The sequence below is a fragment of the Metarhizium acridum genome (assembly GCF_019434415.1).
Source record: "Metarhizium acridum strain ARSEF 324 chromosome Unknown scaffold_13, whole genome shotgun sequence".
NCBI classification, from domain to species: domain Eukaryota; kingdom Fungi; phylum Ascomycota; class Sordariomycetes; order Hypocreales; family Clavicipitaceae; genus Metarhizium; species Metarhizium acridum.
Window position 1 is genome coordinate 2143113 of NW_027094016.1, and position 13938 is coordinate 2157050.

A 13938-nucleotide genomic window follows, 5' to 3' on the forward strand; every position below is an offset into this window, starting at 1 on the left:
CGGCCTTGTCAGGTCCCAGCCAGTGCCTCTCCACGGCCCCGCTTCCCGGGCTATTGCTGACTTGTACGGAGTACTACTTGGCAAACAAAGGGTCCAACAAAGTGCTCCGGAACAACGCGACGAAGCAAGTGGTTAAATGCATCAACCGGGACATTTGAATCTGAGAGTGTCGCAGGTTTGTTTTTCTGCCCATGAGAGTTGTTCACCTTGATTCCGCCAAAGATCACACCGGCACGACGGGTTCCTTTTTGCCAACTCTCGAGGCAACCGGTGGGGCAACGGTGGAAGCACCAATGGAAGGAGAGCCCCGGCCGGACTGCGAGGTGGTCAAGTGAAAATTATTGGTTTCAACCTCCTGGCAGCTTCCAGTCAACGACCATCTCAATCGCAATCCCGACACACCATTGCCCGCCAATAGGCCATCTCGCCCACGATGAGACGTGCGACGCCTAGAAACATCGGCTTTGTTTGCGACTCTTGCGCCTTCACCCAGGCACAAGCGTCCAAACAACCCATTGGCGTGCGATGGTCCGTTCGATGCGCTGGTGTTTCGAGGCAGCTGGGGCGGACGACATGTGCGCCGAGATGGTCATCGACGGCGGCAAGCAATGTCACAGGCGACCACGATCAGCCCTCATTCGTGAGACGAACCCAACCCTCAAATGCATCGGCGCCGGCGCATGTCACCGACCCTGCGGCCCCCGCCCAGGTAGCTGAGGACAGCAAAAACAAGTTCTTCTCTGTCGACGGCATCCCAGCCGTCCAGTTGACCAATGCCGCTCTCGAATCATGCCTCCGCGCTGCGTCCGCCCTCCATCCTCAGCTGAAGCGGGCAGAAGCGCAGTCTAAAGCCTCTGCATCAAAACTGGTTGCTCTCGGCGCCGAGCGAACTGGCGCAAGGATACCAATCGAAGCCAAGATCCAAGAAGCTGTCAACAGAATATCGTACGCGGCATATAGCATCATCACACACCCCAACGTCGAGATGACTCCTGAATTTCTCGAGACCTATGTCCAGATCCAGTCGCAACTGGGCCGTCCCGAGTCTCTCCCCTCCGTGCTGGAGCTCTATGCTTCCAAGCCCAAGCCCGTGGTGAAAGAGGGCCAGATCCACTACGTCCAGCCGAACCCCAATGCCGCGTCACGAGCTATTGAGGAAGGGGTCGCCGCCACGGCTCTTCAGACAGCCATTGACGCCAAAAACCTAGATGCCTCGCTGGGTATCATCGAAGCAGCATACACCGTCCCAGCATTCAAACGCCAGAAATTAATACGCCACGGCACCGCCCCGGCAATCGGTCTTGCCACCTTACCCTTTGGTATATTCGGCCTGTCGACCGCCTACGCAGCCTACTGGCAAAACACAATGGACATTAGCACCGCCACTGGAATTGGTGTCGCCGGTATTTCGGGTTATTTCTTCGTTGTAGGATCGCTGGGTGTCATTGCCAAACTCAGCAACAAGGACCAAATGAAACGAGTTACATGGGCCCCCGGGACGCCTCTACGATACAGGTGGCTACGAGAAGATGAACGCGCTGCCCTGGACAAGGTCGCCTGTGCATGGGGTTTCCAAGAGCCCTGGAGACACGGTGAGGAGACGGGCCCAGAGTGGGAGGGATTGAAAGAGTACATGGGCTATAGACAGATGCTTCTGGATCGTGTAGAGTTCATGGAGGGCATGAGCTAACTATTCTCAGTTGTCATTGTGTAAAGTACTACAGATGTGTTGTTGTACCATGGATACTACAAGTCATTTGCATTCATCTCATTTCGTATCATCCAAGAGCCAACTGCAAATCTACAGTGAACATTCCCCCCTGAACTCCAGACTCCTTTTATCCTATTAGTAGGAGACGTAGACCAAATCTGCAAACAGCACGAAACCTGACGGCTTACAGGGCCACCGCAACTCTACCCCGGTCGTGTCGATCCCAGTGAGCCAAACAGAACAAAAGTCAACAAACGGGACCTGGTGCCAGATTAGGCAAGTAAAGAGATAGTTGTGTGTTGGATAAGCTCGCCCGTCTCACGCCCGAAGCATGATCGTTCCGTGCCGCGGCGAACTTTTGGCGAAGGCGGATTGCGGCGGAAAAGAGGAAAGTCGTTGATCTTTTGCGTAAATATAAGTACTTTCCAAAACTCGTGAATCCATGATTCTATTTTTACTGCTTCCGGGGAAAGCTTGCAACATACTACTTTTGTTTCTCCCTTGCCCATCCAGGGGCATAATCCCTGGGTATGCAGTAATCGAGACCAGACCTAATCTATCTCTCCAACTAGTCGCGCAATTCACTACGTCATCAAGGCCACGAATTGTGTCTACACCTTATTGTAGGAGTCTCGCTCGTACGAGATTTCGTAGTGGGTTGCTTTCCGAATGGCTGCTCCGTCCGTTTCGAGCGTAGCTGGCTTTGTAACAGAGTGCAGAATAAACTCTTCGCTGCTGGCGTCTTCCGGGTGGTAGCGGGCAATACTGTGATTGTGGCCTTCGCACTTGGCAGGGCCGGAATACGGTTGCCAGTCGTCGTCGTCGTGTGAAGGAGAGGGCTGTTTCGGAGCTGAACCAATAGTGTAGGCTGGGCCGCCGGATCCTTCGCCGCCGCTGGCAGCTATTGAAGGGGATGGGAAGGCCTTGGGGAAGATCCAGGCGAGGACCATGCGGCACATGGGCAGACAGGCGCAGATAATGGCAACGTTTTCTTCAATCATTGTCCATAGCGTTGATGTGATGTCATCTTAGGGTGCGTTAGTGTATTCAAAGTCCCACGTTGGTGTGCAGAGAAAAAAAAAGTTCCTTACAGGTAGGATCGGGACTCTTGGTCGAGAAGCTGAGAGTGGTTGCTCTCATGATGGAGGTGATTGTGACGCTAGAAATTGTATACGCGTTGGCCACGACAATTTTGAAATAGTGCGTTTCAATTACTTACAAGCCTCCCAAGGCGAAAACCAACATGAGCGCCCTCTTCTGGTTGACGGGCAGCTTGCATGTCCAGATAGGCCGCATTGGCAAACACAGGACCAAGACGTCTGTGGCGATGGAGTAGCCGGCATTGGCGTACCAGTTCTTTGTCAAACTGATGCATATTGGACTCATGCTCTTGTCCCACGCACCTTTGATCGGACTGCACTGCCAGATTGATGCGACGACTGTCGCAATCATGTACGCAACAAAGAGGCCCAGGAGGATATAGCAACAGATTCGAAACCATCGTTGGAGGAAGATGCGTAGATACAGAAGAACAATCGATGATTTGGTGAGATTAATGGTAATTTTGTAAAATATTTGAGCAACGTAAAACAGCTATTCCGCACAGAGAGGTTAGCCGACGACTTCCTACACGGCCGGGAGTCCAACAACAAAACTGGTGGGACAGACATGCCCTTAAAGCCATGAGTCTTTCATCGTGAGAAAGGTGATAAATATGCGTTCCGAAACCATGATTCACAGCAGACATCATTAGAATCTGAACAGCAAGAGTACAGGCCTCCATTAAAAGAATCAGCAAAACCTGATCGGGCAATGTAGATACGAATCCACATGGTTGCCTTACAAATGATATTAAAATGGTATAATCATCCAATCCTAGACCCGAACCTCTCTTCAAACGACTCCATATTCTGGTTATCAGAAAGACGGGAGTCAATATAAAGAAGATGATGCAAGGCGCGGTGACCTGGCTTGCATGGCTGTCGTGGGTGTCGTTAGGTCCATTGCCAGACTCCATTTCTGCGGTTGGTGAATGAATACGACTTGGTCGGACAAAAATCAATAATACCCTTTGTCGAACTGGACAAAAGGGACAATATTTTATTCTCAAACCTTTGAGAATTAGGCGCGGTTGTATAGTTCCATCAGTGAAGTTGTTGGGTTAAGACTTGTCACAACGACTCCAGGACTTGTAGGGGTTGAACTTCTTGCTCATATCATACCTTCAGTTGTCCCAGTGCAAAACACCCTCTCTTAAGATGTAGGTTATACGCCACTAAACGCACTACTTTGTTATCACGGGGGAGGAGAGGGGGGGGGGGGGGGCTGTATTGCGGCATCAAAAGAGGAGGGTGGATGCAACCGGAAGCGGTCCCTTTCCTGCTTGTACGAGTACTCTCACGTTGGCTGTCAACTCCTTGAGTGGGCTTTGATAGTACATATGCAAAGAACTTGGCAAACAACCAACGTAGGGTTGATCCAGCAGGCCACCAACTTCGCCATGATGCGTACTCTTGCAGGTTTTCAGATGAGGTATGGCTTTCTGCCCTCCTGGTCTTGTCTCTCGCGTCTCAACCTCATCGTGCCCGGGACTCATGCCCTGTATCGTGGCGCCAACATCAAACCATGGAATTATCCGACAAAGTACCCTCTTCCCCACCCGAACAGGCCCCGGAAGTGGTCTTTGATAACATTAAATTACACGATTGAGTGATCGGACCACGCACCAAGTAGGTTCCGCCTGTCGGTGGTAAGTGTGGCAAGATGCTGCGGCCTGAGGTGACACGGGCCTGGATCTTCGAACGAATGTCGATCAACAAGTACACCCCGTCAGCGAAACTCGACTCTTTCATGACGATTGAAATGGAAGCTTCTTGTTATACCCATATGCTGCTTCGTCCCCAATCATTATTTGGAGTGGTCAACTGGTTTGCTTCGGGTACACCTGCAGCCCCGGTCTATTCCCTGTATATGACGCATTCTTTTGGTAGAGAGCAAAATGTGATGGCAACTCGCTTAACTTTCTTCCTCGTGACCCAACCAAGACAAAGTTGAAGCGCAAGACGCAGAGACGAGCTTCTTTCCACTCTGAAAAGCATTTTCTTTACTTATATCATTGATTGAGAGGTTGGGGTACTGTAGAAGCTTCAACCCTGATGCAGGGAGTCGCATCGCCCATGTGGCACCAACCGCTGTCAAGATAGCGAAGCGGGTTTGCCGTTTCTGCTGTGCAAGCATGTTATCCCCGCTGCTTCACGGTTGGCTTCGCCTAGATGAAAGGGTTAGCCCCAGAACAAATACTTCATATTCTCCGTCTCGTTTAGCCAACGCTATTATACGCCGTTAGTATCCAACGAAGGCGACCTTGAATTGGCTCTTACTAACACGATTGCGGTGCCGAGGGACATGACTAGCTGACTAGCTGGAGGCACACAAAGCTGTGACTCCAGTCAGAAGCTCTCAATCGCTGCAAGGCAAGATGGTACCTGATCAATGTCCACCCATGATAGGATGACGGTTTGCATGCTCCGTATATTTCAAGTCTCTAACATGAAATTCCTGGCGCGCTTCGGCGAACGATCAATCCAGTGGTACGTTGACAAGTGAGAAGAACAAGGGGAGAAGAACCATGGACTAGACACCTTTTCTTTGACCAGTCGTTTCCCCCTCCCTCGGGATACTCCGTAGCCAAGTCAAAAATCCCCAGCCGAGCGCAAATGGGGCCGTGGGTCTTCAGCCGCCATCCCTGACCCAGTCTGTCCCCTGATGAAAAGGTGCTTGTTCCCGGTTCACATCCCAGACAGGCAGGCGGCTGGCTCCTCGATCTCGTACCATGTTGGTGACAGTTTAACGTTCCATTGCGTTTGTCCACGCCGGCGGACAGGTCCTGTCCTGGACATCTACACTCTCTGTCCTGGAAAGTGCACCGTAGTGGTTCTGTTGACACCACCGGGAGGCATAAAGGGCTGTTGTATGGCCTGGGCAAGCACACCTCAAACTACTCTGTACTGTCAGCAATTTCCAAAGGCCATTTGTCTGCTCAGGGTTTTCTTGTTCCTTGAAGGTGTACCCTTCCGTGCCCCTCGACTAATGAGCAAATAGAAGCTGGTGTCTTGTTATCTTCTCACCTCACGTAATGCCGTACCGCTTGCCCTTGCAGAAAAGCTAAGCCACAGTACCAAGTTGCCATCTATGAACCATGTCGTCAATGTGGCCACAACACAGGCCTCAGCAAGTCGAGTCGTTTACACGAATGGCAAAAGTTTTGTATTCAAAACACGGCCCTGCTATTCGCCTTTTTCTCTGCAGGAAGAGGACATGGAGAAGTTATTGAATGTACACTTGTGTCCGTCGTATCTTCATGCCCACAGACAAAGGGCTGCTGCGTTGAACATTGAAGTGAACACCGACTCTAAGATGGGTGGTCAATATGCGAGCTATTTGTCAGCAGGTCTTTTTGTGGTCGCAATTCTCACTTGCTAGTCCAGGGCTTGTATGCCTACACTGTAATGACAAATGGCAGTACTCATAATGGCCGATGCGGGTTCAGACTAAGACTTCAAATGCAAAAATATTTTGTGAGTTCAATGCAGACGTATCACATGATATCGGGCGCAGTCATCGACTAGCATTAGAGATTTCATAGGGGCAATTTTGCAGGTACAGGAAGGACCTCGACCATGCCTTCCTCCCCTGCAATACGGATTGACACGGGGACGTCGGGCGTTAATAGACCTGTCACATTGAGAAGCCAACACCGGACCCTCGTGATTTCATCACTCTAGACGCTTCCAGACGCCTACATTCATCAATGCTACTTTATCAGATGTTACTGCTCGACACAGCGGCCTCTTCTTGCAAGGACCTCAGTGCTTCTTGACAAATGATTGTCCCGCCCGTGGACAACGGCCGCCAACAGCTGCACTGGTGGGGACGGGGCAACAGAAGACATGCATCCGGAAATTAGAAGCCGATAATTTTTGCCGTTTTTTTCCCCTTCTCGACACACGAATCAACAGAAAATCAGAGCGAGAGTACTCTTCCCCCCGTCAATATTGGAGCCCCGGGTGCATAGGACGGAGCTTTGCTGCTACATAGGTTGCCAAGGGTCTTCGTGACGGATGGTATTACCCGGCCACATTTGAAGTTGTCAGTAGTTCGACAACAGGCAATATTTGAAGCCCACTTGTTGAAAAAAGACTAACGAGAAAGGGCAGTGCAATCGGTAATTTGTACCCGCGGATTCGGTTGGCTAGTATTTATTTCGGACTTGTGACAGGCTACAACCTACTAATACTGCAAGTACTACTCCAACTACTACCATCGGGTTCGAAAGCTGGTAGCGCCGCCACCTCCTCGCTCATGCCCCAGATGAAAACAATTCTTTGTTGAATTCACAGGTTCATCCATACCTGGCTTATCAAATTTGACACAAACCTTGTGTCTGTCGGTCAGTCACTGCCACGAGGAGAAAGCGGCGTGGCATCGCATCCGGATCTTCGCCTCCGGCTCCTTCGAAGACCCGACTTATTTACATGTTTTTTGCCCTCCTCTAGTCGAGACGGGCCCTTCTTTTCCCCGCGGTAAAGATACGAGTCAATCGAGCTTCCAACTATCTTGACGGAACGCGCCTATTATCCCAGGTCATATTCACAATATGAAGTTTTCGATTCTGTCAGGACTAGCCACAGTCGGGCTGTTCGCTGGCTTGGCGAGTGCTCAGGCCAATGGTACCATTGACAATGGCCCATTCCCTGACGAGCTCAATGGCTCCAATTTTACCTACCCATGGCCGGTCAGGGTGTTCAAGTTCACCAGCCAGCAGCAGGACCTCCAGATGGCCTTCATGGACGTCAAGCCAACCTGCACGCCCAATGGAAAGACTGCTGTTCTCTTCCACGGCAAAAACTTCTGCGGCCCGACGTGGCAAGATACCATCCGCGTTCTGGCTGCCAGAGGCTACCGTGTCATTGCTCCCGATCAAATCGGCTTCTGCAAGAGCTCCAAGCCGGATGCGTACCAATTCAGTCTGAATCAATTTGCCTGGAACACACGCGGTCTGCTCAATGCAGCTGGCGTTGGCAATGTTACCGTCATTGGCCACTCCATGGGTGGTATGATGACTGCTCGCTTCGGGCTCCAGTACCCCGAAACCATTGAGAAGATGGTCATGGTTGATCCTGTCGGTCTGGAGGATTACGTTCAAAAGGGGGTTCCCTACATCAGCATCGACCAGTCTATTGTCAGCGAGGCTGCGTCCACCTACCAGTCAATCAAGGGCTACGAGCAGGAGGTGTACTACGTCGGACAGTGGAAGCCAGCTTATGATACCTGGGTCAACATGCTCGTCAACATCTACAACGGCCCTAAGCGCAAGGCCTATGTCAAGAACCAGGCTCAAATTGTCGACATGGTTCTCACCTCGCCCGTTGCTCACTACTTTGGAGATATTAAGCCACATACGCTTCTCATTGTTGGCAATAAGGATAAGACTGCGATTGGGGCTCAGTGGTCTCCCCCAGCCGTTGCCGCCAAGCTGGGCCGTTTCGACATTCTCGGTCCCGAGATTGCCAAACAGCTGCAAAACGGAGAATTGCACCAGTTCCCCAACCTGGGCCACGCCCCCCAGCTTTCCGATCCCAACAACTTCCACAAGGTCCTGTTGGCGTTCTTGAATAAATAAAGAAGTAGATCAGTTTTGGATAGCATGATCTGAGAAGAGCAGACGCGTGTGTCCATGGCAGCCCTGTACCACTTGCGGCTTTTTTTTAGCTCCCTATCTTCTGCATGTGAATCACTATCATTTTGCAAGTATGTATCGCGGATCATTCCATACCTCTACACATGGTTTCCTAGCATAGTCATGAGTTATACAGTCATCCCTACATGGCTGGAAGCCTGCACAGGAAATATTGTATTTACTTGCGCCTCGTAGCGGCATGCCACACGGCACGTCACCACTTGCGGATACTCAAAGGACCTGCTAGTCGTTCAGACGTATCAATTGTGAAGCTAACTGGATCCAAGTTTGTGATGAAGTGTCACAGCATATCACTACGTTCTTAGACTCTGCATCTAGGCGTGGTTAGTTTGCCCACCCTGCATATTCATCCCCAAATCCTCAAGGTGGCGCAATTAGACTTCTGAAGCCCAGGGACATGGCAGATCTGAGAAAGAAACTAACTGCGAATGACGTTACAAAATTGCTCATGTGATAATCACCATCTGCAGCGCATCTGTAAAGCAGTAGGGAGCCCATTACGGAAAGATTATTACAACATGTTTAATTTCACGGAGGGTATGTTCTAGTAGTCAATTCTCCCTAGATGAACCATTTGAAAGTAAAATCCCTCGGTAGAAAGGACCATGCTTATATGACGACACCACCTGTCATCGGACATCAAATGACCCTCTCCCGATAGGGCAGCCCTTGCTACAACCAAGGCTTCCAGAAGAAACATCAGTTCCGCAAAAAACAGCGTCGGCGTTTATGTGCCACGAGAGCAGAGTCAAGACTGTCTCAGACCTTCCAGTACCTTTCTGCTCGTGTTATTCGCCAAAACTTGCGTCAGGTACCCCAGATACGTTGCATGTTCCTCGGTCAGCTTTCCCCCACTGGCCGTGCCTCTCATTCTCGACCTCTTTTATGAATGTTCGTTTCTCCGAGTGCGGACGCATGTATCCCCTCAGAGCAGATAAGGCTCCAACGAGGTCACGGGACCCACTTTTCCTGGCAACCTCGAGTGACTTTAGTAACAGATTAAATTCGGCTATATTAAAACCCCTTATAACGCGTTTTACGAAGCTACTTATAAGCCTTAATATTCTAGTAGCCTTATAAAAAGCCGTATTAAAGGTGTTTAATAGCGAATTTTTAATAAATAACGAAAATAACACACGTAAGTAGGTAGCTAATAATATCTACTAGCCTAATAACCTATCTATTAAGGCTTATAAGCAGAGATTTTAACCTTTTTAACCTGTATATTACGAGCCTTTAATTAAGTACCTTCTATTATTACTATTAGCTCTTTTCTAGCTTTTTATACTTAAAACGCTAGTTTAAAAATAGGTTAAATACACGAATAAATATACTATTATTATTATTACTACTACTATTACTATTAGGTTAAACCCGCTTTTATTAGATAAAGAAGATATAAAAAATAATAATTAAAGACCTATAATAATAAATAAGATTTATTTATAGCTTATAGCTATAATTTACATTAAAATTCACCTTAAAAAAGCTATTTAAACCTATTAAGAGGTCTTAAAAGAAGGTTAGTAACGTTTTAAATATTTTATAATTAAATTTATTACTTTTAAATAATATTAGTAGCTTTAATAGTACATTTAAATTTATTTATATATATTTACATTTACGGGTAACTTCTTTAACTATTATAATAAGTGGTTTAACCACATATAAAAGGTGTCTTTAAAGCTTTATAATCTAGGTATAAATATTACTATTAATAAGGCTATAAACCGCTTTATAAGAAGATTAAAGTAAATATTTAATATGCCTATAAAACTAACGCTCTTAGGCTTTAAAGTATAGGTTATAGCTTAAAAGAGCTACTTTTTATAGTGGATTTAATATAACTTAAAGGCTTTATTAGGCTTTACTAGTAGCTAAAAGTAAAAGAGAGCCTTAAAGCCTAAAGATAATAATATAATTTATCTTAATTTAACTTAAAGTATTATTATTACCCTAATAAATTTACTATTATAATAAATATACCACGTCTTTTTAAATAACCTCTTCTTATCGCTTAACCTCTTTAAGGCTCTTCGTAAATTAAGTGCTATTACTATAAGTACTTACCGCGTTAATTATAGCCTTTATAAGCCGTTTATAAAGGTTAAGGCTTATAATATAAAGGGTTAATATTAATATTAAGGTAAGCTAAGAGCTATTTTAATAGAAAATAAGCTTATAAGTTATCTTTAATATAATTACTAAAAAACCTTTTATTAATTTATCTTAAGCGGCTTAAGTGCTTTAAATCGCGTGAAAGAATAACGTTCTTATATTGTAAGGTGGTTAGGGAACCCTGCCTACCTATAACGCGATTAATAACGTTACGTGAAACGAGGGCTTTAGAACTATATTCCCTATATCTTATATAATTAAAAAATAAAATAAGCTTTAATTATTATAATATAATTACCCTTACTTTAATTACCTAACTTTTAGTCTCTCTTATAATCTTATAATTTTTAAAGCTTCTTAAAAAGTAACTTAAGTAAAATAATAAAGATAAGCACCTAAAAAACCCTTATTTTATAGGCGCTTTTACCTTTAATAGTAAAGAACTTAATAGAATTATTAAGCGATTAAGAGAATATAATAGTCTTAAGTAAAGAGAAAACACTTAAATAATTAAAAAAGGCTATTATAACTCTTTAAAATTAAATCGCTTAATTAAAGAAGTTATAAGAGCTTTAAGAAAAGAAAAAGAGGCTATAAAAATTAATTCTTAAAACCGCTTACTTAATAATAAAAAAAAGGTATAACTCTTATAATTTAAAGGAAAGTAATAATTAAAAAGTATAAGTTAAGAATATTAACTCTTTTTATTATTTAATAAACCCTTAAAAGTATAAGATTTAAATAAATAACTTAAACTATACTTTTAATAAAGTAAAATATAAGTATTATAAAGATTATTAAAAAATTTTCTTTACCTTAAATTATATAAACTTAAGATATAAAATAAGATAAAATTAATACCTTAATAAATAACTAATAAATTAAAAGAAAAACCTTAAGAATAATTAAAATATATTTTAAGATTAAACTCTTATACTTTTAAAAGATATAGAAAATTATAAGACTTAAATAATTATATAATTAAAAGAAGTAAAGTAACGCGAAAATTAAAGCTTTATAAACTTTAATATTTACTTAAATTTATTAAAGAAACACTTAAAAAGAGCTAATAAAAAGTTATAAGTACTTATTCTTTTTATTAAGCTATAACTTAAACTTTAAAACTATATAAACTTATATACCTTTATCTTTAAAAAAACTTAAGAAGAAGTAATTTAAATTACCTAATAATTTTAAGATATTATATTAAAGAGAAATAAGCGAAAAGCTAACTTATTTTAATTGAAAAGCTCTTTAAAGATACTTTAATAAGAAAGAAGTAACTTATTAAAAGCTTACTTTAATAATAAGAGGTTCTTATAATTAAATCTTTATAATTAAAACTTATATTTAATTAAGTAAGAAAAGCTATATTATTATAATTACAATAGTAAGAATTACCTTTAATTTACTTATAATAAACCACTTAAAAATAACTTAAACGGTTAAAGAAACGCTTAAAGATTAAAGTAATTACTTTTACTTTAACTTTAAGCTAAGAAGTATTAATAGGCTAATACTTTAATATAAAGATTATTATATATAAGTGTAATATTATAAAAACCTATGCTAATCTTAATAATTATATAATACTTAACTTTATTAATATTAACTTTATAAGGTAATAAAAACTACGTTAAGTAAAGGTAATAGCTCTTATTTTATAATTAATTAAAACCCTTATAATTCCCTAATATAATATATATAAAGTATTTATTTAAGCTATTAACTCTTATAGGTATAAGTGTACCTTAAAACTATTATACGTTATTATTAAAAGGGACTTAAATCTAAGAGAAAACCTTATTTTAATAGGGATATATATACTAGCTAAATAAAAGATATATATAGTTATATATAGCTAAAAATAATAATATAAGTCTTAAAAAGAGGGTTTTTTACTAGATAATCCCCGTAAATTTACTAAGAAGTACTAGAATATAGCTTAAATTTACGCTATTATTAGTATACCTAAGAAAGACTTTTTTACCTTAAGGGGTAAAAAGCTAATAAAAGGGTATAATTCTATAAATAATATTCTAATAAAGCTTTATAGCTTTAAGAATATCTTTATAAATAATTATTTTAAGACTCTACTATTATATAAGAATATTAATTATAATATTAACCTTTTACCTAGTATTATACTATCTTATAAACCTATTTACCTACTATTTTAAGCTAAGTTAAAGAAGCTTTATTAGTATATTAATAAAAACCTAGTAAATAAATAAATAAGACTCTTAAAAAGCTTAGCTAGAGTATTAATTTTATTTATATTTAAGAAGAATAAAACCTTAAGATTATATATAAATTATAGGGGATTAAATAGAGTAACTTAAAAGAATTATTACGTATTACCCTTAATTTTAAAGTTACTTAATAGATATTAAAAGGTTAAGTTCTTCTTAAAGATTAATATTAAAAATACCTATTATAAAATATAAATAAAAGAGAAGAATAAGTAAAAGATAGCCTTTTAAACCTATTATAGGTATTATAAATACTTAATTATACTCTTTAATCTTATAAACGTATCTATTACTTTTTAAAATTATATTTATTAAGCCTTATAAGAGCTAATTAATATTATTTATATAGTATATTTAAATAATATCTTAATCTTCTTAAAAATAAAAGAGAAATATACCTCTTATATTACTTAAATATTAAAATAAATATAAGTAATTAAGCTATTTATAAAGCTATTTAAGTGTACCTTTTATTAAACCTTTATAAAACTTCTAAGGTTTATTCTATTAATTAATAGCCTTTTAATAGATTTAAAATAAGTATAAATTATTTAAGAATAAAAAGAATTAATTACGTATTATAAGATATAAGTATTTTTAGAATTTTATAACTTCTATTAATAATTTATATAAGGTTACTTTAAAATAATAATACCTTTAAATACCTTATTAAAGGGAAGTTAAAATAATAAGAAGCTTAATTACCTAACCTTTATAAGTAAAGAATAATTAACGTTTAGCTATTTAAAGAATACCTTTATAAGAGCCTCTTTTCTTTAATATTATAATTTAAGTAAAGTAATTTAAATTAAGATAAACGCGTTTAACTTTATAATAGCTAGAATTCTCTTATAATTAAATAATAAGAGGTAATATTACCTTATTACGTTCTAGTCTTAAAAGTTTATTAATATAAAAAGAAATTATAAAATACTAGATTAAAAACTATTTATTATAATAGATAATATTATATAAAAGAGATAATAAATTTAATTAAGGTTTTATTAAACTATTATAACCTTTAAATATTTATAAGGTAACTTAAGTTAAATAAGTATTAAGCTTACTAGTATATATCTTTATTACTCTTTAACTTT

General features: G+C 40.8%; 3 protein-coding genes across 3 annotated transcripts; 2 read left to right on the forward strand and 1 right to left on the reverse strand.

Annotated features, from left to right (window-relative positions):
- The first annotated feature begins 124 nt into the window (after positions 1-124).
- Positions 125-1744, forward strand: J3458_003270 (uncharacterized protein). Its single transcript, XM_007815260.2, has one exon. It carries the CDS (start codon positions 434-436, stop codon positions 1688-1690), a length of 1257 nt encoding a protein of 418 aa, XP_007813451.2. The 5' UTR covers positions 125-433; the 3' UTR covers positions 1691-1744.
- Positions 1745-2322: 578 nt separating this feature from the next.
- Positions 2323-3728, reverse strand: J3458_003271 (uncharacterized protein; the record flags this gene model as incomplete). The annotated part of the gene is made up of 5 exons (XM_007815261.2): positions 2323-2738; positions 2803-2870; positions 2931-3304; positions 3384-3488; positions 3555-3728. 5 exons carry the CDS (start codon positions 3726-3728, stop codon positions 2323-2325), a joined length of 1137 nt encoding a protein of 378 aa, XP_007813452.2.
- Positions 3729-7367: 3639 nt separating this feature from the next.
- J3458_003272 (uncharacterized protein) lies at positions 7368-8393 on the forward strand (the record flags this gene model as incomplete). The annotated part of the gene is made up of 1 exon (XM_007815262.2): positions 7368-8393. One exon carries the CDS (start codon positions 7368-7370, stop codon positions 8391-8393), a length of 1026 nt encoding a protein of 341 aa, XP_007813453.2.
- Between the last annotated feature and the right edge of the window lie 5545 nt (positions 8394-13938).